At 38.5% G+C, this 27,912-nt stretch overlaps 1 protein-coding gene across 1 annotated transcript; it reads left to right on the top strand.

The window, feature by feature from the left end:
* LOC129262475 (elongation factor-like GTPase 1) lies at nt 1-27,494 on the top strand. Its single transcript, XM_064099756.1, has 19 exons — nt 1-166; nt 565-674; nt 1,045-1,203; nt 3,561-3,691; nt 4,951-5,145; nt 6,463-6,641; nt 7,642-7,765; nt 8,762-8,841; nt 12,230-12,366; nt 12,954-13,076; nt 14,291-14,390; nt 15,206-15,375; nt 15,770-15,936; nt 16,334-16,472; nt 17,325-17,456; nt 20,007-20,154; nt 21,560-22,773; nt 25,276-25,460; nt 26,296-27,494. The coding sequence occupies exons 2-19, from the start codon at nt 584-586 to the stop codon at nt 26,482-26,484; spliced, it is 3,663 nt and encodes a 1,220-aa protein (XP_063955826.1). The 5' UTR covers nt 1-166; nt 565-583; the 3' UTR covers nt 26,485-27,494.
* The last annotated feature ends 418 nt before the right edge of the window (nt 27,495-27,912 follow it).

Below are 27,912 nucleotides of genomic sequence, written 5' to 3'. Positions count from 1 at the left end.
AGTCCGTGTTCAGGCCGGGTTTTCCTTCCGCGCTCCTACGTTATTCAGGAAAGTTGGTGATCATTCCCACTTCACTAAAAACTGACGGTAGTCATAAGTGACCATCTTGATGACATCATCTTCCAACTAGACTCTGTATGATAAGCAAGTAAAGTGGTGATCAATGGTGAGTTAGACGTAAGCCACCTTTACTCATGAGATGATGTTCTATTGTTGTGCCATTTACCAACTTGGGTTTGTCAGCAAATTGTCTTTTATTCAAATCATTATGAAAATTAAATCTGCAAGGTTTATGCAGGTCATTTTGGTTATGTCAAATAAACTCTATTTTTTTTTACTTGGGGGTAAGGGCCTAACTGGTATGTTGCCACCAAGCCTGACCAAATGCTGTGTGAAGCAGATTTGTGATATCGAGTGTTGATTCAAAATGTCATAACTTTCATGTTTCATTTATAATCAATTTTCTGTACACTGCTTGTTTAATGTTCTCTAATTCAAATTAATTTCTTGTTGGGATGGACTTCATGTTAACCTCAAACATTTCTTTTTTTTTTCCTTCTACAGCTAATAGCGACAAAGAATCATGAGATCTGTCTCCATTCAGAAACTTGCCCAATTGCAGAGTGATGTTGACAAGATCAGAAACATTTGTATCTTAGCACATGTTGATCATGGTAAGCCGCATGAATATTAAAGCTGTATGTTCAAAGAAATGCAGTATCATTGACATGCCCAGCTCTGCATTGCAGAGTAAGACTATAGGTGCTGCTTTACCGACGACATTGTCAACATTGAAATCTTGTCCAAGGTTAAGTTTTGAAATGTTGTGATAACTAGTATAATAACAGCTAAGATTTCATGATATCACAAAGTAAAGATTACGTTAAAATACCAGATCTAGATCTATGATAATACTGTGACAATCAACCTTGATTTTAAAGACTTTCTCATGAAAAAAATTGCTTGCTGCAACAACATTCTTTTACCTTTAAACAGAATATTATCAAGCTTGAATACTCTATTCGATTTTTTTTTTCTGTTCAGGTAAAACTACCTTGGCAGATGCTCTCATCTCCAGTAATGGGATCATATCCACCCGTATGGCCGGCAAGCTGAGGTACATGGACAGCCGCGAAGATGAACAGCTACGAGGCATCACCATGAAATCCAGCGCCATCTCCCTTCTCTATAGCAATACTCCAGGTACGATGGAAAAAGTTACATCGGGGCTAGAGGTGATTTCGCCCCCCAAAATGCTGAAAGAGCCCTGGAAAATGAAAAAAAAAAACACTGGAAAGTCCACATTCTCTGAAATGTTAAAGCTTATCCAATGTTGTAGCAGGTTTAGCCAGTAGATTGTGAAAAGAAGGCCCAGAAAATGAAGTTATTCTTTTGCCTGCAGGTTTGTTCCATGCTTGCAAACATTATATCCAGGAGGGCTGTTTCACAAAATATTAAGATTGAGTGTAACTACATAATGGCAGGCAATAAATAGCACTTCTTGCTCTTGCCATTCGATCATTTGGGTGTTTTAAAAATTGTAAAGTGTGGCTTAAATTCGCATTAAAATCCCAAGTTGTGTGTGGCAGAGGTATCACTGCATTGATCAAATCATGTGAAGAGGATGCATACTACTGCGTATTAGTTAATAAGATTGCTTGTTACATATATTTGAAAATTACATTACTTTGCTTTTAGTTTTGCCTATTTGTTTTCCTCACATATGTGCCTCTGTCAGTGAGTCAAGGTAGTCTGCAGGCACAGACTCATATTTGACAGTTTAACTAAAACCATGTCTAGAGTGAAGACTAGACTCCGAAGTCTCTCTCTCTCTCTCTGTGTCAGAGCCAGCCACCGTACATAGTGAATCTAGTCTCGCCACTTCAGACTCTGCATTATGCACTTTGGGAAATTGCAAAAACCAAGGGTCTACAGACTATAGAGTCAAGGGCCCATATTCATAAAACCATGATAGGTCTTTTCACCACCTAATTGTACATCATGGCCAATATTGTTGTAATTTTTAATAGCTTGCTTATTATGGTTTATCTTAGACCATGGTCTAACTCTCTGCTCATATTATGGGAAGCCAAAAGTGTCCAAAGTTGTATGTTTCTTATGCAGGGTAGGAATTAATTTTTTTTTTTAGGGGCTACTTTTTTTTTTACATTGGGGCTACCACTGAATATCTTGGGGCTATTTTCTAATTCATGGGGCTACTTTTTTTATCGCATTATATCAGCAATTACCTTTTGACATTCCGAGACTCAATGTGATGCCTAGAGGCTCAGAACATGTTTATCTGTAATTACTGTAGGCTACAGGCCTTACAATAAACAACAGTGATCCCACCAGAGCAGTGGCGTACCTAGGATTTTTCACAGGGGGGCAAATTCGTCCGCCCAATAATGTGACAAGCAAAAAAAAAGTCTTCAACCACAAATATAGGATTTTGTACCCCCCCCAAAAAAAGTGCATGGGTTGTGACTCGTCAGGGGGGGCAGACTGCCCCCTGCCCCCCCCCCCCCCCGTAGGTACGCTGTCGTCTTCAGCTTCACACACTTCAGATTCCAGCCAATCGAGGCCCCAAGTCCAAGACTTTATTGTCGATTGTCTCTGTACAGTACTGTTTCTTTTTTGGCTTATCCTTCTCAACAGTATCTCGATTTGGAGAGGCTTCTGGCTCTGGCCGTTTGGCAGAGCCAGGTTGAACTCGAATTAGAAACTTATCCATCTCGCACTCCGACTCGACGATGTCGATAATCAGCGCTGTCACAATCACCAGCTGATTGCATACTTCTGTGCATGCCTAGTACACATAATATACCGTACGATGTACGTGGTCTCGTTACCAGCTGTGCAGTCTAATCGTGCACGTGTACATGTACATAAGCCATGCGGCAAGTGCGTCAACAATTCTAAAAACCCCGTGCTAAAGACTATGCGTACTCCGCATCCCATATTGCATTGCGCGTTTATTTACTATCGCGAAGCTTCCGGTGTTACGGAAGGTTCGGATATTGCATCGACCGTTCAACTTAAAGCTGGCAAGGGCGATATAAAAGATGCACTTGTTCCGCCGCCAGAGAACGTAATTATGTGAAGTATTTTTTACATTGTCGATGGTATTTTATTGGGGCGATTCTGAAATAAATAGTCGCCCCAAAGCATTGTGTTTTGAGAATTTTTAGGGGCGATTTGGGCTGTCATGGGGGCAAATTCGCCCGTCGCCCCCGTGTAATTCCGACCCTGTTCTTATGTTTACTGTGCTCTTTCCTGATTCATCGATGGTGAATACAATCATCTATTTATACTTCCTAGACAATTATGAATGATTTTAGGGCCAAATGAGCTGAAATATGTATATATATATCTCTACTGTTAGTGATTTATAATTATGTAACAATTGGCTATCCATGCTTAAACCACAACTTTAAACCTGGGTTTAATTCAAACTCGACTTCAGAATACGGGCCATAGTGTCTTAGAAATCCATATTGCTGTTGTTGTTATTCCATTATCAATGAGGTCAGTGTTGAATTTTCTTATTTCATCCACAGAAGAGGAGTATCTGGTGAATCTGATCGACTCCCCGGGGCATGTGGATTTTTCCAGTGAAGTTTCTACTGCTGTCAGGCTGTGCGAGGGAGCCCTAGTAGTCATCGATGTCGTAGAAGGCGTCTGCCCACAGGTCCGTTTTCTATGTCTCTTTTTTTTAAAGATTGGTGATTCGTAAATGATAATTGGGAGCCTCTTGGCCAGTTGGACCTGTGTATACTCATTTGCAGCTTTGCATAGAATTAAAAAGTAGAGTTTATATTTACAGTGAAACCTGTCTATAGTGGCCACCCATGGGAAGCACACAAATTAGGTGGCTGCTACACACAACTTCTTACAAACACAGTCTGCCTCCATGGGAGTCAGTTTTAGTGTTCATAATAGACAGGTGGCTGCTATAGACAGGTTCTTAAACGCACAATCTGCCTCCATGGGAATCAGATTTGGTGGTCACAATAGACAGGTGGCTGCTATAGACAGGTTCTTATACACACAATCTGCCTTCATGGGATTCAGTTTTAGTGGTCACAATAGACAGGTGGCTGCTATAGACATGTTCTTATACACACAATCTGCCTCCATGGGAATCAGATTTGGTGGTCACAATAGACAGGTGGCTGCTATAGACAGGTTCTTACACGCACAATCCTTCATGGGAGTCAGTTTTAGTGGTCACAATAGACAGGTGGCTGCTATAGACAGGTTCTTATACACACAATCTGCCTCCATGGGAATCAGATTTGGTGGTTACTGTAGGCAGGTGACTGCTATCATGTGGCCGATAACACAGGTTTGACTGCAGTTACCATACGTACACAAAGGTGTCTGATCGCCTGTTTAGGATTTTGAAGATTAGAGATTTTCCAGTTTATTTATTTTAACCTCATGAGCTTAGCATATAGTTGCAGACCACATTATCATTTATTGTTGATCTTTCATTGAATGCTTAATAATAATATATAGCTTGTTGTTTTTTTTAATGTAAATCAAAGAAATCAGAGATTGTGTATACATGTATTCTACTTTAATTATGATTACAAATATTATAATTGTATCTTGTATATTTTTGTAAGTTTAGTTAGTGTTGTTCATTTTGAGGGCCTTTAACACCCACCATATTGGTGGATATATTTTTCTCTTTATAAGCTGTGTTTTTATTGTCCCGCCCACCAAGTATGAAGACAGGACTTAGGGATCCATATCCAGCCCTACCCTACCATCACAAAACTGTCACATGATAAGCAATTTTTATGGGAGTCGCTATGGCAGATATTTCACAGTAAGCTGTTGGTGCAATTCTGCTGTGTGGCAACGGCGACCACAATATTTCTAGTAAATTTTGCAATCGTCGAGATACAATTCACCAATGCCTTGGTATTATCACCCCTTCAGACTCATGTCGTCTTAAGGCAGGCCTGGCTGGAGCACATCAAACCTTGCCTGGTGCTGAACAAGATAGATCGGTTGATCAGTGAGCTCAAGTACACACCGATGGAAGCACATCTTCATCTTCAGCAGGTCCTGGAGCAAGTCAATGCTGTCGTAGGAAACCTCTACGCTTCACATGTCCTGGAGAAAGCTTCAAGCGTAGGTGTTCACTTTGACCATGCCGCTTCTGTAATGGTTTTATTTATAGGCATTATGCCTCTGTACCTGTGCTGCAGTTCTATGCAAGTCAGATTTAGGTCATAAATTGATTCACTCAATTGTGGATTTGAAGTTGATTTGATGGTCTGTTTTTGGTTACCAAAAGGTCGACTTGATTTGCTGGGACCTGTTGCATAGAAGTTACTATTATGGTAACTTTGACATCCAATGGTAACTACCATGGCAACAATGCTAAACAGTCAATCAAACTCAAGGAATCCCTGAAAGTTACCATTGGATAGCACAGTTACCATAAGAGTAACTTTTGTGCAATGTGGTCCTGTAAAAGTAATATTCAATATCAGCCAGTCAGCTACAAATTTGTAATAGATTGCAGATCAGTTTCTTGCAACAATCTCTCTGCTTCTCGGTTTATAGTAACCAGATGCAATTTAGAGCAAATTCTATTTGTTTGGCATATTTGATGATTATGATAACATTTTACATTTTCCTGTTTCAATAGACAAATTTCATTTCACAATAATAGTCTGGTTGTTTTATGATTGTTGTGGTGATTATCAGATTGATTGTAATGTACAAGACAAATATTTTTATATGATATAATAGTGATAATAATATAGGATTTATATAGTGCACGTATCCACCCTTGTTAGATGCTCAAGGCACTCCTATATTATCTCACTCTGCTATCAGGATATACCCCATGTGGCTAAAGAACAATATTTTTGTTCATTAGTGTAATTGAATCTCATTATCCTATAGAAAAGAACAAAGGGTTTATGCTTTTAGTTCTGTAGAAATGATAGCCTTTATTATGTTTAAAATAGAGGAAATGTGATTTAAATTTTTATTGAAATTTAAGATAAGTGGCAGTTGTGGTAACAATCTCAAAGTGAGTTCAAACAGAATCCAACGAAATGACCACCGAAGTGTTTGTATGTATAAGTAAAAAATATGTGCCAAATGGCTATTGGAGAAAATGTGTAATTGCTGAGAAATGAGCATAATAAACTAAAGAATTCCATCAATTGTTGGGTGTTTTTCCAAGCAATGTTAATACACTGTCTCACATAAATGCTTTTCTGTATTAGTGATCACAAGTTTTGTCAGTTTTCACCTAAGATTTCATGATTTCACAAAGATAAGTTTATGTCAATGTACCAGATCTGGACCTTTGATAATAGAGTGACAATCAACCATTATTTTAGAGACTTTATAATGAGATAATTGTTTGCTGTGCAACTACATCATTTTACTTTTACTTTTAATAATGGTCATTTGTCTCTCATGTTTCAGAAAAGTGAAGACCCCATTCAGACTAAAGAAAAAGTGAGTGTTGGGGAGAGTAAGGATGTAGAAGAGCAGGTGTATGATTGGAGCGATGGTTTGGAGGACACCGATGACTCTCATATATATTTCTCACCGGATCAAGGAAATGTCGTCTTTGCAAGTGCATTGGACGGATGGGGTTTCAGGTATGGAGATGATTTGCATTATTAAAGGTCATTTTTCTCTATTTATTCAAATCAACTTTTTGTTGGGGTGGACTTGTCCTTTAAGGCCAGGTTACACCAAAACCAAATTCTCCCGAATAAATTCAGACTGATTCTGCCCAAATACGGCCTGATTCAGATAGTTTTGGTGGATTCAAATATTCTTGTATCCCTCCCAAATTTAATCGCATGTGCGAAAGGAGAACAGAATACTCCCAAAACCACCTGAATACGTGTATTTTGATGAATTCGCTGCTGATTTGGTTCCAGTGTAACCCTAGCTTTAGAGGTTGCTACCTAGCACATGACCCGGAATCTTCTTTTCTCCCCCCCCCCCCCCTGCACAATGGTCCAAACCCCAACCCTGATATCCCATAATAAATTATTTGGTGTTTCTCTTCATCCATCCCATAATACCTATTTATATTTATCAGTGATACAAGAGAGGGAGGGGGGGATATTGGGCGAGAAAGTGACATAATTATTGTGCGTTTAAAGCACTACTGAAAAAAAAAATTGTTAGAACGGTCATCAGCCCTAACCTCTGATCCCTTGACCAAAGACTTGGAGGTGTTTCACACAAAGTTAAGTATGACTTAAAGAAAATCATTTTTAGTTCTGACGCGCACATGTAATATATGTAATGCGCAATCTTATTGATTAATAAGCAGTAGTGCGTGTGCTCTTGATTTGACCAATGTGGTAATGCTTTTTATTCAGCATGCAACTGGAAAGTTGTGAAACCCCCCCCCCTCCCCGATGTACATGTAGGAGGGACATGAATGTATGTACATTCATTGATGTTTTACAGTATGAGGATACAGTTTAAGAACTAAAATCCCAAATTCTCAAGCTTATATAAATTGGCAAATATGATTTCATATGTTTAATGTGTCAGAGGTTGATAGCATACATTTACATCAAGCATGTTTGGGAGAGATAACTGTATAGTTTAATGTTCTATATCTTTCTTTTCCTCCAGTATCAACCACTTTGCAGAAATGTATGCCAGCAAACTCGGTGTGAGGGCAGACGTTCTTCGTAAGACTCTCTGGGGAGATTTTTACCTCCACACGAAGTCAAAGAGGATCATGAAAGGAGCTCAGGTATCTATTTTATTAGTTTTGGGGGAAAAAATATATTCATGATTTTTTTTTCATTGTTTATAATGCAATTGCTCACATGGGCTGCCTTTGTGTAATGTCTTTACTAGATATCTTTACATTATCATTCACTTCAGAGTTTGGAAGCTTCCCTAATAAAAAAAAATCATCTCCCAAATGAAAAAATATTTTATAATTGTTTTATGAGCAGTTTGCTTTTTTCTGGTATGGCAAGTTCCCCCAAGTCTGCACAATCCCCCTTGTCTGCGTCACTTGGAGAGCTATGCCAACCAGAAGAAATTTAGTACAGAAATAATAGTTTGGTTGTGCACTACTGAGACATGAATTTTTCTATGCTAAATATCTTGACATATACCACTAGTCTAAAAAGCATAGGTATGTAATTTAAAGATTACAAGAGTAGCTAGGAAGATAATTTGGTTTTAGAATCATAGACGAAGTTCCTTTAAGCTAATTGCCAGGTGGTGTAAAGATTTCAAGATGAGTTTTTACAGAATCCAATAGATTGACCACCCAAGTGTCTGTATGTTTGAATTAAAAATATGTGCCAAAGGATTCTACAAGAAATTATGTAATTGTTGAGAAATTAGCAAAATAATCACGAGGTTCCAGCTATCTGTCTGGTCATTTTCCAAGCAGTGATAACGCTTTGTCCCAAATGTGCTTATCTGTGTTGGCGATCTTCACTTCAGGTTGATTGTTTTTCAGCTTAGATTTTATGATGTCATGGAGTTGGCTTTGTGTTGAGGTACCAGATCTAGATCTATGATGATATAGTGACAATTTAACTTGAATGTGCAGACTTTCTCATGAAAGCAGCATTTACTACAACTTCATTTATCGTTAATTTGATTCTGTTTTGCTTCTTCCTTTTGTCCATACCTCCTTTTTCTGTCTCATTCATTCTCTCCACCCACCCATCCCTCCCTCCCATCCTCATCTGTCTGTCAATCCCTCTATCTTTATTCACCCATCCAGGCTAAAGCCAAGAAGCCTCTATTTGTGCAATTTGTATTGGAGAACATATGGTCGCTTTATGACACAGTCATTGTCAGGAAGTAAGTATGCAAAATCATACAAAGAAATACAGTAAGTATCCTGTGAAGAATATGGTCCCTGTACTTTTTTGTATGTTACATGTTGATACATTTAAGTAAAAATAGAAATACAGGGTGTTGTTTTAGGGGTGTTTTTTGTTTGTGTTTTATGATGTTGAAATAAGTTTACAGAATTGAAAGAAAGTTAAAAAAGATGACCATCATTTGTGAACTTGTCACTTTATGATAAATAAACCCACTTATGTTATCAGAAGTCTCTAAGCACTCAACAATAATGCAGCACCATTATTTACATTTTAAGGAATAGATTCCTGCCAGGCCCAGGTCCCCATTTACCTCACCTGGGTTGAGTGCAGCACAATGTGGATCATCTTCTTGATGAAAGAGATGGTAATTGCCAACTCGTCCACTCATCACATGGTCTACCTTCATTTTGTCCAATACCAGTCCTTCTATCAACATTTTGTCTAGCAATCATTTGGTTCAATAACCATTTGGTCGTCTATGACCATTTTGTCTCATTACCAGTTGGCCTAATATCCATTTCATTTTCATTCATTTTGCCCAATCAACATTTAATACAATTATACCTAATATGTATGGACTAATTGGCTGTTGGACCAACTTGTTATTAGACGAAATGGCAATTAGACCATGTGGATAGTGGACGAACTGATGGTAGACCAAATGATAGTAGATGAATTGGTAATTGGACAAATTGGCATTAGACCAATTGAAAATAAATCAAAGAAATAACTCCATGACAAGGGTTGGAACCCATGAGTGCTTGATTGAAAAAAAATAACACCAGACCATGACACTCCCATTCAATCATGGAACGTTGTGGCCCAGTGGGTCAGTCTTCTGACTTAGAAACAGAGTCATGGGCTAGAATCCCAGCCATAGTGTAATTTCCTTCGGCAAGAAATTTATCCACATTGTGCTGCGCTCAACCCAGGTGAGGTAAATGGGTACCTGGCAGGAATTTATTCCTTGAAGTGCCACCGTGCTGTAAAATGCTGCGGGGCTAAAGCCAGAGTAATAATATCCAACTGAGCTCACATGGATGCATTTGGCAGTGATGAGCGCTATATAAGCATGTTGGTATTATTATTATTATTATCTATGATATTTAGCTTAAAAAATGGACTGATAATCCTGTCAAGTGGTCTTCAAATATCACCTGAATAGTACAGAGCTTCCAAGTCTCCCGGATCCTGCGGGAGAATACTGGATTGCGATCCAATCTCCCGTTCTCCCGACCCCATGCCAAAATCTCCCGGATAATCAGGATTTTTAGCTGTTAAATTGTAAAATTCATACAAACGACTGTTTAACGAGTCTAGCATGTTCAATTCCCTAACACCCACGTGGAACCTCCTTATCACATTTTCATTTTACCCAGTAACTTCTACCAGTTTTTGTATAATCGTACATTGATTTCCCATGTAAATGAAGATAATTTTACTGAACGACTGGTAAAGTAGTCTAACAAGCCATTTTATTTCCGGGTTCTGCAATGTATGATGAAAACTCTTCAGCGGTACTCTATGCACATGGCCCCCGATGCGCCCCGGCGGCCGGGGCTCCAGCCGGCCGCGCTGCGCCAGGAAGCTCCGAGAAGGAAAGTTCACGAGCACTGCGAGGCATTTTTCGTAAGCTTGCTTGCGCCTTATTCGAGCTGAAACTGTGGTTCAATGATGGGATTAACAAGTGGATTACTTTTACACCTCGACTTCCAGTTTCAGGAATAATTTTATTGACAATTCTGAAAAATTAGAAGCAAAGTGGAGATTTTTTCGCCTACTTTCACTTGGGTTGATCGGATTCGAACATTTTCTCTTTCGTGAGTGAGCTAGCCTGGCGCTGGCTCAGTGGCTGGCTGAGCTGTGCGAAGCACGCCCCGTCCTAGACCAAAAGCTTCAGTCTCTGTTATGTTGGTCGTTCAGCTGAACTCCGTTGGCTTCACTCGCCAAATACAGAGACCGAAGTTCTAGCGCGATCTGTACAGGGGACTCACTGGCCATATGTTTATGTACTTAAGAGCGGATAAAACGGGGAAGTGAATTTGCGCGACAGCCGAGGTAAGTCACTGTTTTTGTTCCTTTTAACTTGATTTTTCTCTGTTTTTTGGCAATTAATGCCAAGAGGGAATATTAATTTGCATTTTGGTCGCGTTAATTTTCAAAAATTTTATTCATTAAAGACAAAAATTGAAGAGCCCCGACGGGGGGATTTTGCATTGCAAGTCCCCTAATGGTGGCTGCACGCTAGCGAGCCGTCTGTGTACGAGGAGAAATAAAAAAAATAAAAAAATGTTTAAAAACTCCTCGAAACAGACGGCTGCCAGCTGTCTAGCCCCGTCCCGATTTATCCACACTACAATCGCATCGCCAGTGACCATGGAGATCATGGAGATGGAGTCATCCAAGACCAAGACGACAAAATACTTGTCGAAGTATAAAGATACTTTTCAAGCAGAATGGGACTGTGTGACAGTTTTCACAGGAATCCCTCAGAGACTTTAAACAGTCCACATAAAGCTCATTTACCATGTTTACCACTACTGCAGCCCCTTCCCCCTCTGGCCAATTAAAGGTATTTTCATGTTGAATGCATTCTTTTATGAATTATTTAAAAATCTACTGTTTTGCCTGAAGTGTATATTTAGTCAATGACAATTCATGAATTCTCTCTAATGTGCATTTCATCTATCGGAATTTTTTTTGATGGTTTAGACAGCTGTCGGTTACTATCAAATGTTGTTTCTTAATGTGTTTTGCTACCCAAAACTCCCATCCGTGGGACAACGTTCCGCCGCTCCCTCACAAAATCATACCTCCGCGAAATCTACTGGATTCTATCATCCCAATGTTGGCAGCTCTGATAGTATGATAATTATATCTATTTGCGATAATTTTTGTTTGTCAAATAAGAGGATGTCATAATGAGGTTATCATCATTATACAAATAATGCACATAAGCGCGTGCATGCAGGATCAAATAATGAACGATGTGCGAGAAAAGCCAATGGATATACCGTACCAAGGTCCGCAGGACCGAGTGCGGTATATCCATTTAGCGATTCGAGCACAGTTTATTATTAAGATCCTCTATGCACAAGAATGCGTGCATTGTTTTATACAACCACCCCCTCCCCCATGTTACTAAATGCTATATGCTATAAATTTTAGATAATTCCAGACCTGGCACTATCCTGCACTCTGACGTTAGAGTGCAGGATTGTACTTTTGGTATGACGTCAAGAGTGCAGGATAGTGCATTTTGGATGCAATAGTGCAATTTGCTGAATATCATGTGATCCGATTTGGACCAATCAGATTACAGAACATTATTGGGAGTTGTATAATGTGTGATATTGTTGTAGAGATAAAGAGAAGATGGAAAAGATTGTCAAATCTCTTGGATTGAAGCTTGCTCCCCGTGACCTTCGACACAACGATACCAGGATCTGTCTAAAGGCGATCTGCACGCAATGGCTGCCACTGTCGAAAGCTGTTCTGTGTATCCTTTATGAAATAAGTCTCACATTCATTATTATTTGATGATTGATAGGGTACTTAATCCGTTGGAGACTGATTTTGCTGCAACACATGTTTTCCATAGACCCCAGTCAGCATATACACAGGCTTAGTCTCCAAAGGGATAAGACATGCAATGTATATATAAGAAAATGATAAAATCAGTTCAGAATAAGAAAAAAAAATATGAAAATTATTATGAAAAAGTAGTCTTTATGTACAAAGAATGAAAATCTTGTTTACTGTCTTGAAATCATCAATCCCAGCCATGGCGTAATTTCCCTCCGCAAGAAATTTATCCACATTGTGCTGCACTCGACCCAGGTGAGGTGTATGGGTACCCGGTAGGATTTATTCTTTGAAGGCTTTTAGCGCCTATTAATATGGCGGCTCAGCTACAGCCGGGGTAATAATATAATACCAAGTATCAAAGTGCAGTTGAGTATATGCGCATTGTAACTGCACTATATAAATTGACATATTATTATCATATTATAAATATTTCATTGTCAGAATGATTTAATGCTTAATGACTTGTCACATTCTCCTTGACCTTGATGATACTGTAAGCCATGGTTTGTGGTAAGCTGCCTAGTCCCACTAATGTGAATGAAGAGAGAATAGAGAAACTCATGTGCAGCAGTGGGCAAAGGTTTGACTCGCTTCATCCAGAATCTCAACAACTCAAACAAGGTAGGGTTTGGTATATAAATGTAATAATATTAAATTAGATGGCTCAGAATGGAATACCAGAACTATTCCAAGGGTTAGGGTCAATATTCTTTTGAGTGGAATATTGGCCCTAACAATTGGAATGTTTCTGGTATTCCATGAAATAAAGCCATACAATATTAGTATTTACCCCCCACCCCAGGAAAGAGGGAAATTTTTGATGGAGCAAGTCGTGTCACTGAATACCACAATCGGTTAATATGGCCTTCATAAGATCAAATTTGATCATAGAAATGCGACTTACATGTAGTTTATTATGACATCATCAAGTTTCATTGTTGTACGTGTCGTATTTTTCGTCCATGCACATTAGACTGTTCAATATGGTCTGGCTTGTATTTAATTGTAAGTTTTGGACAGTAGCCTATGGGATATTCGTCGGATTTTGGTACTTTGTTCAATATGCTCTCGTATTGAACAGGCAATTGATGCAGGCCAAAATATGCAAATTTGATGCATCGTTAAAACACTATGTATAGATAATAATTCTCATTATTGACCTTCAAGATATTTGTTTGTAAATTATCCATAGGAGTGTATATTTATGTAATTTTATTTTGTGTGTAATCATCGTCATCTGATCACCATGTAGCAGTCCAGGAGTTTTTTTTCATTAATATACATATACAGTGCGTCCGACAAAAAAGAACCAGTTTTCAGAGATAGAAATCACAATCATTAAATATGTTTTGATTTCGAATTTGACACTTAGAGTATAAGAAGATTTTCAATCTCTACTTTAATTTGAGACCAAAAGCAAACTTTCATAGATGGCAGAATACAGATAATAGATACTGAGGCATATCCGAAACGATTTGAGCTGGAACTATTGTGTGAATCTGAATCTACTCTTATTTAGAGATTGGTGAAAGGAACTTTACAAAGAATACAAACGAAATGTTAATCGGTCATTCCTTGAATAAGCGCAGTCATTGTATCATTAACCATTGTTGTTGATTTTCTTGCACAACCTGGTTTTGCCTTTAAAATCTAAAATACCTCTTGCTCATCAATGTGGGAAATGTTTTTCTTATGTTAGGTGTCAAAATAAAGAAGAATAACTGAATCTTATGATGTGCATGGAATATGAAGAAAAAAATATCTTGCAATCCCACTTACCTTTTCTTCTGGGACGCACTGTAAACATATATATATTTTGTTAATATTCCCTACAGCTTTCCAGATGTCTACCTCTGATTCAGATGCCCCAGTCATTGTTTACATCTCCAAAATGGTAGCTGTTGATCGGAGTATGCTACCACAGAACAGACAAAGGTACGTATTGGACATTATTAACAGGAGAATTTTAGTGCAAATTCAGTTGTCACATTCTTACTTCACTTAATAGCAGTCAGCTGCTGCACATGCCTAAGAAATGACTGGAATATAGAGGCAAAAGTTGTCCGCAAAGGTTTTTGTGATTGATATAAAGAAGAGTGCCTGTTACTACTCAACTTATTTATTACAATAATGGGGGGGGGGGGGGCATTTTTTAGTACCTTGTATAATAATATTATACAAGGTACTAGTGTTATCTTGTGCAGTGGAAAATGATTTAGCAAAATGACACCTCATACTCCAGTTTGTAAATCTATGCATAAATTTAAACATTCCATTGTGCAAATTGTCTGGTTGTGTTGATCACTGACTTTAACTTTCAAGTCTGGTGAATATTTTAGAATATTTTTTCAATAATCAGATTTCATTTAATTTTATATATGCCTATCATACTGAAAACATCCCAAAAATGTGATTTTGTGTACAAAGTTACTGCAAGCTGAGATTTCTCACCTCATTCATTAAGTTATGATTGGACTTTAAAAAAAGAAGGTTGCCTGATGATCTTATTTTTATTATGATTGATTTGACGGTTCTATGACATTTGCTCCGGCGACAATTGCTCCGATACAAAATCTGCACGTTAAGCCAAACCTAAAATCTAACCTCCAAAACCCTAATCATTGTTTTTACATTATTCTGAACCAAAAACTCTCATTACAATCTTAACTCTAACCCTATGCCCTCTGAGATATTAAGACCGGACCAAATTTTGCAGGAGAAAATGTTGTGTCACCGATTTGAATTTACAGACCGTTGACTTGTGCTGAGATACAACAAAGGAGAGAGGAAGCAAGAAAGAGGCATGCTGAGAGAAGAGCTGCAGCAGCAGCAGCAGAGCAGGACAAAGGAGGAGGAGGTGGTGGTGGGGGAGGAAAAGAAAGAGACATGTTGACTTCTCAGGAAGAAACATCAGCTACAGGCAAGTACATACGTATGTCACCAAGCTTTGGTGACAAAACCTTGTAGATTCGACCTCACATTTTTACAGTAGATTATATTTTGACAAGAAAAAAAAAATTTTGCTTTTGTTTTAAAACTAAGAAATTATATGGGCATCCCTGGACAGTGCAAATTTTTTACCTCCATTTTATTGTTTGTATAAAAAAACATTATTACTGAATTGTTAGCAGATTAACAAATTCGATATCATGAAAGAAGAAAAAGGTGCCATTGTGACAAACACAAGAAACAATTATATTTTTTCTATTTATCTTACATCATGAAGATCAGACCCCCACCCCAAAAAAGGGCAAATATCATTATCACTCCAAATTAGCCATTCATTCATTTTTTTAATGTTTTTTTTTAATTAGATATGGTAGAATCAACAGACTTGACAGTGGAACCAGAAGCCGAGGAGGAAAAGAAGTCTGGAGAGACATTCCTTGCATTTGGGCGAGTCTTCAGTGGGACCATTCACAAAGGACAGAAACTCTTTGTTCTTGGACCTAGGCATGATCCTCAAAAGGCCTTGGCTGAGGTAAGTCTTATCTATTTGCCTTCTTTATTTGATCAACATTTCTTCAAAAGTGATTGGAGAATAGGTTGTAGAAGCACCACGCTCACTGGGATTTTGAAATAATGCTTTGTAAGCATTAAGTCTAGAAGTCGCCAAAATTATCAGAAATTGACTCAGTTCTGTTCTATTCTCGATATACATTTGCATTATAAGAAATTCCAATTCCATCCAATTTTAATTGACATCGAAAATGTGTTTTTGAAAACGAAGTAATCTTTGATTCATGTCATGCGTAATAAGCTTTAAAAAAGTTACATTTAATAAAAATCTTCCGTTTGTCCAATAAGACCTTTGTTAGTGAAAACAAAAATTTGACACCACTTAATATTTGAATACATGATTATTGCTTTTGTCTCAGATATCAGAAAATAGAGGTAGTTTGTCACCCAACATGGAGTGCAGTCGATACATAGCTGAGTTTACAGTTGACAGTCTATATCTTCTGATGGGTAGAGAATTAGAACTCCTTGAGAAAGTCCCTGCTGGTAACATATTAGGTAAGCTGTTCTTGTCCTTATTCTGTATTTCCTATCATCAACAAGTGCAAATTTTAGAACATTTGATATCTGTTATTTTTTGTTAACAATTGCTGTGAAGGGTACCCTGTATGCAAAAAGGAAAATACTTAATGAATGTGTGACACTGTTATCTCTCTCATTGATATATCATGTCAATTGCAGACCCTTTACCGGGTGGGAAGCTAAGTGAAACATAGAACTATTACTTTATCATTAACATTAAAAAAATGCACTGTTTGACGTCCACTATCATCTGATATTATATAAAGAAGAAAATAATAGATTCATTAGTAGATTCATGCAGTGTTTTCAACTGTTCAGTTTTTTTTAACTGTTCATGTCAAATTAATTTTTTATTAATCTTTTATTTCAAATCATATCCAGATCATTGTATGAAATAAAAGATTATAAAATCCTGAAGATGATTTGAAATAAAATATTAAGAATGTGAAAACAGTGTGTTAGTACTCCAAGTTTTTTTTTCAGGGTTTGCTTATTTTATTTCCTGTAATTATTCAAATCAACTTGCTGCTAGGGTGAACATAGCCTGGACATTGTGATGTTTCATGACTGAAAGTATGACTGACCAAATAAATAAAAAATAAAAATAAAAGTGGTTGAAATACTTGTCTGCAAATGTTGACATTGATTATGTCACTTTATGGCAAGGAACTGTTTAAAGTAATATATCAAATATTTTAGTTATTGGTAGGTTTGTATTTAAGTTTTTTTTAAAGTTTCTGTCCAATGTATAATCTCAATTCAACTTCCATAATATTATTCCTCATAGATATACTCTTTAAATTGATTGCTTTTTTCATTCCTACCTAGGTATTGGTGGCTTAGATGAGATAGTGCTGAAGTCAGCAACCATTTCGAGCAGCCTTGCCTGTCCGGCATTCACAGACATGACCTTTGCAGCTCCACCCATTGTCAGAGTAGCAGTGGAACCCAAACATTTATGTAAGAAAATATATTTAAGAATAGAACAAATAGGTTTAAATGCTGCTTTTTATGGTAATTCTAAGTAGGATCTTCGTGTAAACGCAAGATCATTGATGATCTGGAATGGCAATACACCAGACACATTGGTCATCTCATGTATGTTCCATTTTTCCCCTTTAATTTGGAGTGCCATAGCTATGGCCAAGTTGAGCGTGTCCAGTGTTTTTAAACTTATTAGATCTATACCTTGAAGTTTTCTAATTCCCCTGACTTATCACCTTGCAAATGCCTTTCACAACAGGTTTTTATTTTTCTCATGCAAAAACATATTTCTCAAATTCAGATTGCACAAATGGTGCATTTCAACAAAGCTTTTCAAGCCCCGGTCTTGAATTTATCCTTGATGTTGGTGAGGAATTGGATTGACCATGGCAGAGCCTTCGCTCGCAAACGCTCCATCTCTATACGAATCAGTGGATCGATGCTGATCTTGTCTGGCTGAAGATTGAGGATGTGGAGGCCATCAAGATATTTCACTCGACTGAGAGCTACATAATGAATATGGTGGACTTTTCTTTCTGTCAATAGATCAACCACAAGTTCACCTACAGTGTCACCCTGTGATCTGTGAACTGTTTTAGCAGCTGCTGGTTGGAGTGGAAACTGAAAAGCTGGACCGTCGCTTCACCCTTGAATCAAGCAGAATAGGGTCACATGACTGGCAATATTGGCGTCTATGTTGAATATTATGGGAATAAAGATGTTTGTTCTCTGTTCTTGTCTGAACGCCAGTTTTGTTGTCCAGGAATTGGACCCAGAGAATGCCTGAAGCCTTTGGATTAGGTCCCTTGTCAGTTGTAGCAACCATCATTAGTTGACAAGTACCTCTATTAGTGAGCAAATCCCTTGTTGACATTTATTGTCAGTTCTTAGAAAAGGCTTACGCAAATTTTTTATAATGACATGTAATAGCCGATGAGCACTTTGAGTATTCTTTGGGAATGATGTGAGAATTTTCTCCTTGACTTCTGGACTGTGGGTTCCCATGAAACGATCTTTAGCTTCTACATTCAGCTTTGTAGTTTGAGCATTGCTGAACACCTTGTTATTATGGGCGTCCACCCTGGCATTGGTGATGAGTGGCGTGATGTGGACACTGGTCATCACCTGGATTAATGTTCCTGGACTCCAAAGTGGCAATGTCTTCTGAGGTCTGGTTTCCCTCCCTCAGTCTGTTCAGCAATTTAGCAAACTTCTTGTTTTCCTTTTGCCTAATGATCTGCTTCAGTTCTGTCATGGAGAACAGTTCTTAGAACAGTGTTGTTGCAAGGGGGTCGTAACCTTTGTCTGGATTGACAAAGATTTTCGAGTCTTTGACTGGCTTCAGCTGATAGAAATCCCTAACCACTACTAGGGAGACACCTCCAAAGTACTCTCCAGATTTCTTGATGTCCATGAGTCTCTGGTTTATGAAATTGAACGCCCTGAAGTCAACCATGGAAACTTCATCCAAGATGATCAGTTTCACTTCTCCAATTTGGTTTTGCAAGGTGTTCAGTGTGCTGGAATTCAGTTTATCTTATTCCAACTTCTGGTTTGCAGGAATTGTCAATGTGGAACATATCGTATTGCCATGGAGATATGGTATGCTGCTTTGCCTGTAGGAGCCATGAGCAGTACTCTTGATGAGGTGAAGTCTTCACCAGCTCTCCTGTTGTAGTATCTGATGGCCATTTAGTATAGAGCTTCTACGACATAGCTTTTCCCAACTCCTGCTCCTCCACTGAGAAAGTGATAGACTGGCTGGGTCGATGTCTTTGATTGGTGGATGATGCTGTACAGGCACTGTATCTGCTCCTGGTTAAGAGATCGGAGGTGAGCACGGTACTGTTCATCAGGCAGCTCATGACGGAGGTTCATGTCATCTGTAGTAACAGCCAAGCAGAGATCCTGTGAGATGTCATACTGTTCTTGTGCTGGAGTTTGACCGGACCGGCATATTCATCGTTATTGTCAGTATCAAGATGTTCATTAGTTGGAGTAATTTCATCCCAGTTGTCTTGGAGATCAGGTTCTTTCTGTAAAAGCTGTTCTGCTTGAGCCACAGATTAATTATGAGGTTCATATTTCACCCTCTCTTGTGTAATTTCATCCTGACGAGCCCTGTAATGCTCTTCGAATGTCTCATAGTTACGCAGTAGATCACTATGTCATCATAAATTAGGAAGTTCATGAAACTTGGACATAATGGTTATCAAGTATTACTGAACATCCTGCCAGAGTTTGAGGTCACATGACCAAGGTCAATTAACTTTGGCCGTGTTAAGGGTATATGTTGAATTGCCATCATAACTTTGAAAGTTTATAGATTAAGTTCATGAAATTTGGACTGAGGTGTAATCAAGTATCACTGATCGTCTTGCACAAGTGTTTGGTCATACGATCAAGGTCATTTAGGGTCAATGAACATAGTATGTTATCATCATATGAATGGTGTTTTTTGTAAATGATTAATTCTATATTCATTTTACCTATTAAACTGTGTATTTGTTTTATTTGTTTCTTCAGCTGATATGCAGGCATTGATGAAAGGCATGAAGCTGTTGAACCAAGCTGATCCGTGCGTGGAGGTGTATGTACAGGAGACTGGGGAACATGTTATAGTGGCCGCCGGTGAAGTCCATCTAGAGAGATGCTTGGATGACCTCAGAAAGAGGTAGGTTCAGGATTCTGAACTTGATTGTCTTTTATAAGATGGCTGAAGGGAACCCTAATCAAGCGATTGGTTGGAAGTATGGCTGTTACCTGCAGACAGGGTTCATGAAGGACTTGTCAAATGTTTTATCTGATGGTTACCATAGGAACTGCACTACTCGGCCAATAAAAATCAAGGAAAGTTGTCAGATCTGTGGTATGACAAAGGTTGATGAAATGGTCCCAAGGGTGGTGTTTCAAAACGCCGTTGGTAAACTTACACACAACTCTTTTGGTCCGTATTCTGAAATCCGGTTTAAGTCAAACTCTGGTCTAAAGTTGTGGTTTAACTATGGATAACTAAAGGTGAGATAAATCTTTGATAGTTCAGGTTTGATTTATCAGCTCATATCTTACTCTTATAGTAAGAATAATTTGCAACATTTATATAGCTCTTGATACAAATGTTTCAAGGTGCTGCATAGTATTACCCCGGCTTAAGCACGGCTACCCTGATCGGGCGCTCGAGCATTCAAGGAATTCCTTCCTACTGGGTACCCATCTACTACACCTGGTGGGGAGTGGCAAATGTAGATACACACCTTGCCAAAGGACGCGAGTACTGCGGTTGGATTTGAACCCCGAACCTTGTGGTTCAAAGTCTGGAAACGTATCCACTGAGCCACAACACCTGTACACTTTATCAGCTCAAATCTCACTCAGGTCCTTAGTAACCTGTCTGAGAATAATAACTGATAGAGTTTTCTTTGCCATTGTTGCACAATGAAAGAGAACAGTGAATATAAGAAACATACAATGTTGATGAAATTTTGACATACCATACTTTAAGTACAGAGTTAGGCCATGGTCTAAGTTAAACCGACTGCAGAATACGGACCTATGAGTTAATGCATGACTACTCCTTCAACAAGTGGAGTTTAAATTTTGATAAATCAGAAAAACATGATGCAGAATATTATTACATAAAAATCAGATAAAGTTTAAGAAAGTTATACTTTTTCAAAGTTTGGTCTGTTTTCATAAAACTGTGATATGCACATCACAGGAGGTTTGTAATTTTTCTTTGGTATTTTATTGTGTAAAATTACATGAAATAATTTGTTATTTCCCTTGTTAATAGTTTGATTCCTCTGTGAACATTTGGAATTTCTGTAACTTATTGTGAATCAATCAAGAACTGTATTTCATAATAAAATACCAAAAGAATAGTATGTGTGTGAGCTAATTGACTAATGTGCATTTTGGAGGTGAAACTTTCAATTGTTGAAATTAAACAATTAAGAAAATTAAATTTATGCTTGTTTAAGTTTTCTTTATTCATTTAATTACACTTGCTGATTGGGTGGACGTGACGTGATAATGTTAATGAAATGAGAATCTTTTTATATACTTGTCTTATTTTTTAGGTTTGCCAAAGTAGAGATTGATGTTTCCCCTCCGATCATTCCATTCCGTGAGACCATCATCCCGCGTCCCAAGATTGACATGGTGAACGAGGTCATAGACGACATAAACCAGGTACATAGAGAGGTGCGTTCCATGGGCATCGACGATGACGACCTCAGGATATTGAAGAATGGTCTGGTGGAGATCAAGACCTCCAATGATGCATGCACCTTTCGTATCAGGGCGGTCCCTCTTCCAGAAGCGGTGACAAGTTTACTAGAGGAGAGCACGGAGTTGATCAGGTTACTGGATCATTATGTTTCATCATTTTTATCAGGGAAGGCGAATGATCAAGCAGGAAGCATAGGTCTGTCTCCCACAGTCATAGCTAGTTTGCAGGATCTCAGATCAAAACTGGAGGAAGCTTTCAATGCAGCTGGGAAGAAGTGGAGGGGGTGCCTGGATGGGATATGGGCGTTTGGACCACGCCGATGCGGTCCAAACATTCTGGTGAACAAGATCGAAGACTACAGGAGGTTGTCCATGTGGGACTGCTTGGAAGAGGGTGGCATTCAGGAGGAAGGTGTCCTGCGGGAGTTCGATAACAGCATTGTGAGCGGTTTCCAGCTGGCGACCCTTGCGGGGCCGATCTGTGAGGAACCCATGATGGGAGTGTGTTTTGTTATGGAGAAATGGGAAATGGACAAGACCTTGATGAGCAAAGGTCTCGCAGACAACACAAATCTTCGGACTCCTAAGAAATCTGACGTCGATGTAGTGTCCTTAGAACATAGGGAGTGTGACACCACAGAGAAAGACAGAATAACAGAATCTCATTTTGATGACGGCAACATGACGCAGTGCAATATAAGTAGTAAAGTGACCTCCCAGCCTAGAACTATATCCATACCCCAAGGGATTTCTACAGAAAATATGAACAGCCCCCGAGGTCCAAAGATCGGATCCTTGACAATCCACTCACCTCTCTCATCGCCGATCCTCTCATCTCCACCTCTAGGCTCTCCACCCCCGTTTGGCTCCCCCTTACCACATAGCCCCACCCGGGGTTTGCACCCCTACCACCAGCCGCATCAACAGGTGGTATATGGCCCTCTCTCGGGGCAGGTGATCTCCACCATCAAGGAAGGATGTCGCGTAGCCTTCCAGACGCAGCCCCAGAGACTGATGGCAGCCATGTACAAGTGTGACATCCAAGCTACAGCCGAGGTGCTAGGTAAGGCAAACCCACCCTTGATAGAAGCAGAAAGGTGTTGTGTTGTGTTGTGTTGAGGATAAGTCTCCGGACTTTGAACTACAAGGTCCGGGGTTTGAATCCCACCACATCACCTGCGTCCTTTGGCAAGGCGTTAATTGCATTTGCCACTCTCCACACATGTGGAGTAAATGGGTGCCCGGTAGAAAGAAATTCTGCGAATGCTTGTTCCCTTGATAGGGTAGCCATGCTTCAACCGATGTGATAATATGCAATGCTTAGAAACATTGTATTTCAAAGCGCTCTTTAAAAGTTGCATATTATCATTATTAAAAATGAGAATTTTGGCTAGTTTGTATGGATTTTTGTTCATATGCAAGCAGCTCTCTCTGAAATGTTATGTAATTCTATTTCCTTAGGGTGCAAAATTTCAATTGTTTGTATTTGTGGAATATATATTTTCACAGAAGCATGTATGATATCATTTGTCTGACTATATATATTGATTGTATTGGCATAATGATTCTTTGATTTTCTGGAAAAAAATTGAACTTTATGGATTTCACATTTCTTGAAATATGAAGGGAGCTGCACAGGGCATGACAAAATAAAAATAATTTTTGCCTCATCATGAATATGCTTCCATGATTATTCTACTTTTGTGAAAACCAACTTGATGTCAGATTGGACTTCCCCTTAGACTATGGGATGGGCAAGGAAAATGTCTCTAGTTTTTAAATTCCGTGGGGCAGCAAATGCAACCACGGTTCTTGGACATGATAATATGTAAAATATTATGTGTGAATACATGCAACATGTTGCCATCGCTAAATTCTGCTCCTGAACTCAAAATTAAAATAATAATATGCGAAATCGTACCATTGATTCGACTGGAAATTCCGCCATTCACCCCGTGTGTTAAGGACTTCCGCGAACGCGGCAAGCGTGTACAATGCATGTAACCTTGATTGCGTTTATTTATTTTTTATTCGCTGTACCGTATATGCTATACGTTATAAATATAATCTACGATGGCGGAAAAGATGTCGTCGTCTTCGTCGTGTTTTGACAGCGAAAATGACGTTTTACCACCAGCAAATATATGCTACATGCACGTCTTACCCAAGGAGAGAGGGCCAGTAAATTTCTTTCAAGTAAAGAGCTGGAACAAATTTAAGCCTTTGCTGCATTCGCTGGTGTAGACTACCTGGGACTTCGGAATGAAAATAGCTTATTCGTGCAGCAGAGACTGATCAGCCAGAGCATTTTGCGATTGACTTGCAGCGCGGCCTGGCCCAGGAGCCCGGCCAGCAAGATTCGATTGGATCAACGTTACATCTTGCCCAGAGCCAGGTAAAACATCGTTTGTATCACCAGCAGTCAAGCGATCGAAGGTGAAAAAGATACAGAGGATGATTTCGAAGATGATGATCTTTGTGACAGCGATCTTTGTCCATGCCAAAAATTGTTCTCTTTGTCACTCTTGCATTTCATTCTCTGCAAAAGTGAAGCAGTGCAAACTTTGATGATTTTTGTATAGGTCGAGATCTAGATTTCTAACCCTCTCTCCTTGGGTAAGACATGCATGTAGCATATATTTGCTGGTGGTAAAACGTCATTTTCACTGTCAAAACACGACGAAGACGACGACATCGTAGATTCTATATATAACGTATAGCATATACAGCGAATAAAAAAAAAATAAACGCGAACGAGGTTACATGCATTGTACACGCATACGCGCGTTCGCGAAAGTCCTTAACACTAGGGGTGAATGGCGGAATTTCCAGTCGAATCAATGGTACGATTTCGCATATTATTTTAATTTTGAGTTCAGGAGCAGAATTTAGCGAAGGCAACATGTTGCATGTATTCACACATAATATTTTACATATTATCATGTCCAAGAACCGTGGTTGCATTTGCTGCCCCACGGAAAGTCACAATTTTCGCGACCATCCCACAGTCTACCTCTAATGCTAAGTCATTTCATGTTTTGTGAAATTAATAACTTTGCTTCATTCAATCACCAGTAGTCTCCTGTGAAATCAAGAAAAGATAATTCAGTGAAACACACTTTAACATTATTCCTATACTTAACTCACTTCACCACCATCTACAGCAACAAATCTATGGCAATTATACAGTGGTGCTAAAAAGTTTGTGAACCCAACCAGAAATGAACATATTTCAAGTGTTCAAGTTCTGCCATGTTTTCGATATTCAATTGCGAAGTCAGGTGATAAAAAATCTTACATTCAATAAAGGTTCTTTCTCTGGTCTCGCCGAACATTGTGTTGTTGTCTCCATTCAACACTCAGCATGAAGGAGTACATTTTCTGGTGGGGTTCACTAACTTTCTAGCACCACTGTATCTCTTAACAATTCCATGTTGTTTTATAATGATTATCAAATTAATTGAATAATTGTCATGACATTTTCAGAAGAAAGAATAATACTACTTTCTGTCTCTGCTTGATGTCAGAAGTTTATTCAAGACTCAAAATGTTGTTCTTTGGACAGGTCGGATGTACGGTGTGTTGTCCAAGCGAAATGGTCGCATCCTGCAAGAGGAGATGAGAGAGGGTTCTGATGTCTTTGAGATTGTGGCAGTGCTTCCCGTCGCAGAGAGCTTTGGCTTTGCAGAGGACATTCGGAAAAAGACTAGTGGTCTAGCAAGTCCACAACTGTTCTTCAGCCATTGGGAGGTAGGTTATGTTATGACCTCCATGTGGGTCATTATTGGACAAAAGGAAAAGAATTTTCATTGTTTACCCAAAATACGATTCATAGAAGAAAATAGCCTTGACATATTTATAATCCTGTGAATTTGTATTTTATTGAGATATTTCCACCCATAATCCCAAGTTTCTAATCGTAATTGTCAATGTCATTTGTGAATTGATTTTTTTTCTTTACAAAGACAAATGAAACATTTTGCAGCATTTTTGAAGCCAAAACTTATTTCCCCTAGCATTACCACTTCAAGCTCGGACACGAAGCACATTCCTAAAGAGTGAAAAACTACTCAAACGTTATCATTATGCACTGTCATGAGCTTATTCATTCATTTGTATTTTTAACAGAGATTATTACTGAATGTATGTAACATTTGTCAAACCACATTCAATCCTTGAGTATGTGTGTGGGTGCGCTTTTATAGTTGTTTATCCGAAGACAAAGCAAATGGACCTGGAAAGCCTGAATTTTGTCCTAAAAAATCAAACCATAAATTTGTTTCCATGTTCCGGTCCACTGTCCTAGGATGGGGGAACAGTAGAGAAACCATTGTACCTGTTCTCAGAAATAAGCAATAAAAAGTTGTGTGTGTAGTAAAAGTGCTGTGCTGTGCCAAAATAGCAGGAATGGTGAAAAGGAAAAAAAAAAATCTGTAAAAAAAAAATTCAATTCAATGAAAAAAAAAGTGTTTTCTGAAGTTGAGTTTGTGACATCCATGTCATGGTTAAAATAAAGTACTTGAATGACTGAACCCTACATACAATTCACATATAACCTTTGACCTTTCTGTGACCTCACTGACAGGTGGTACCGAGTGATCCATACTGGGAGCCATCGACCGAGGAAGAGCTCCTTCACTTCGGAGAGAAAGCCGACTACGAGAACCAGGCCAAGAAGTACATGATCGGCGTTCGCAGACGAAAGGGGCTGCGCGTGGAAGAGAAGATCGTCGAACATGCCGAAAAACAGCGAACATTGAGCAAGAATAAATGATGGGATTTCATGTATTGTGTTGATGGCTGGGAAGGAAATGGTATTTTATATGACTATGTGAGTTATTGGTGCCATGGCTTTTAGCTATAATTTCTTTCTTCATCAGGATGAAGGTGTAAAGGGTCAATGTATCTCATTATGGGTCTAACCAGACAATTGGTGATTTAGAGTTCGGTGTTGACCTTTCGGTGTTAGTGTCTGGCCAATTTTACACCAGCACAGCACCAATATGAAAAGCAATGGTTTTAGGATGAGTCTCATTTGGTCTGGAGGTATCGGAATGTGATTTTGACCATTTTTTAAAGCTCAGATTGGGTGTTTGAGTTGAGAAAGGCAATCTAAATCGTGCTTCCAACACCAGCACCAAAACCCCACATCACCTAGTTTTAGGATATGAGAATCATCAAACAACTAAAAATAAATCTAATTTTAGAACTACATGGTTTATGAGAAATATATTCTTTTGTCACAAAGAAAATTTACCTGTTTTAAATAATTTATTCACAATAAATATCTCAATAACAATGCACTTTGCAACATTCTAGGTATGCTTTCATTTAAAAAATAATGTATTTCATCTCCTTTAATTTTAAAAGAGTGAATTTCAAAAAATGAAAATGATTTTGTTGATTATATTTTGATTTGATAACATATTTCATGTTTGACTAAAGTGTACTACCTGACAATTTTTTTGACATAAGAGGTACAATACATAAAAAAATATTATTGCAGTTATAAAACACAAATTTTAATAATTGAAAGTTTGTTCCATTCTTTTGCTGAAGTGATTTTTTTGTTGAAAAATTAGGTTTGTTAATTTGCACATACATTAATGAAGTTCAATCTTTATCAGAGGTATAAATGGGCTCTTGCAATTGGTTGTTTGGCTGTTTATGACAAGGATTGTTACAGTCAATATATTTTGCACTCAAAATAGTCACAACCAATTGTGAAAGCAGAGCCATGGGAACATTGTTTTTACAGGGGATGCTTATGTAAATTTGACAAGCAAAAAAAATAAGGGTTTCACTGCAAAATGCAGGTCATTTTGTTCCCGAGAAATTGGATGAGCAAAAACAAAACAAAAATTGACAAGCAAAAAAAAAAGGGGGTTTCACTACAAGATGTAAATCATCTTGCTTTCATTTCTCCAATTTCCCACATCTACATGTACAAGAGTTCCAGGGGGTGCTGCCTATGGAGAATAATACATGCAGTACACCCCAAGGAAAATCTTGCGGGTACTTCAGCACGTCTGCTTCCCATGGCCATGTGGGAAAGGCTCTTTAGTTGGTGATCTTCTTTGCACAAAAAACAGAAAAAGGGGAAGAAGTGAGAGAGAGTGGGAAGTGAGAAACAGAGGAAATTAGTTGCATAAGAGGAAGAGCAGTACAGAGGAAGGGAGAAGAATGGAGGAAGAGGAGTCGA

This window comes from Lytechinus pictus, chromosome 5, assembly GCF_037042905.1.
Source record: "Lytechinus pictus isolate F3 Inbred chromosome 5, Lp3.0, whole genome shotgun sequence".
Classification (NCBI taxonomy): Eukaryota; Metazoa; Echinodermata; class Echinoidea; order Temnopleuroida; family Toxopneustidae; genus Lytechinus; species Lytechinus pictus.
Note: the sequence above shows the minus strand (reverse complement) of the source record. Positions and strands in the feature narration are given on the sequence as shown.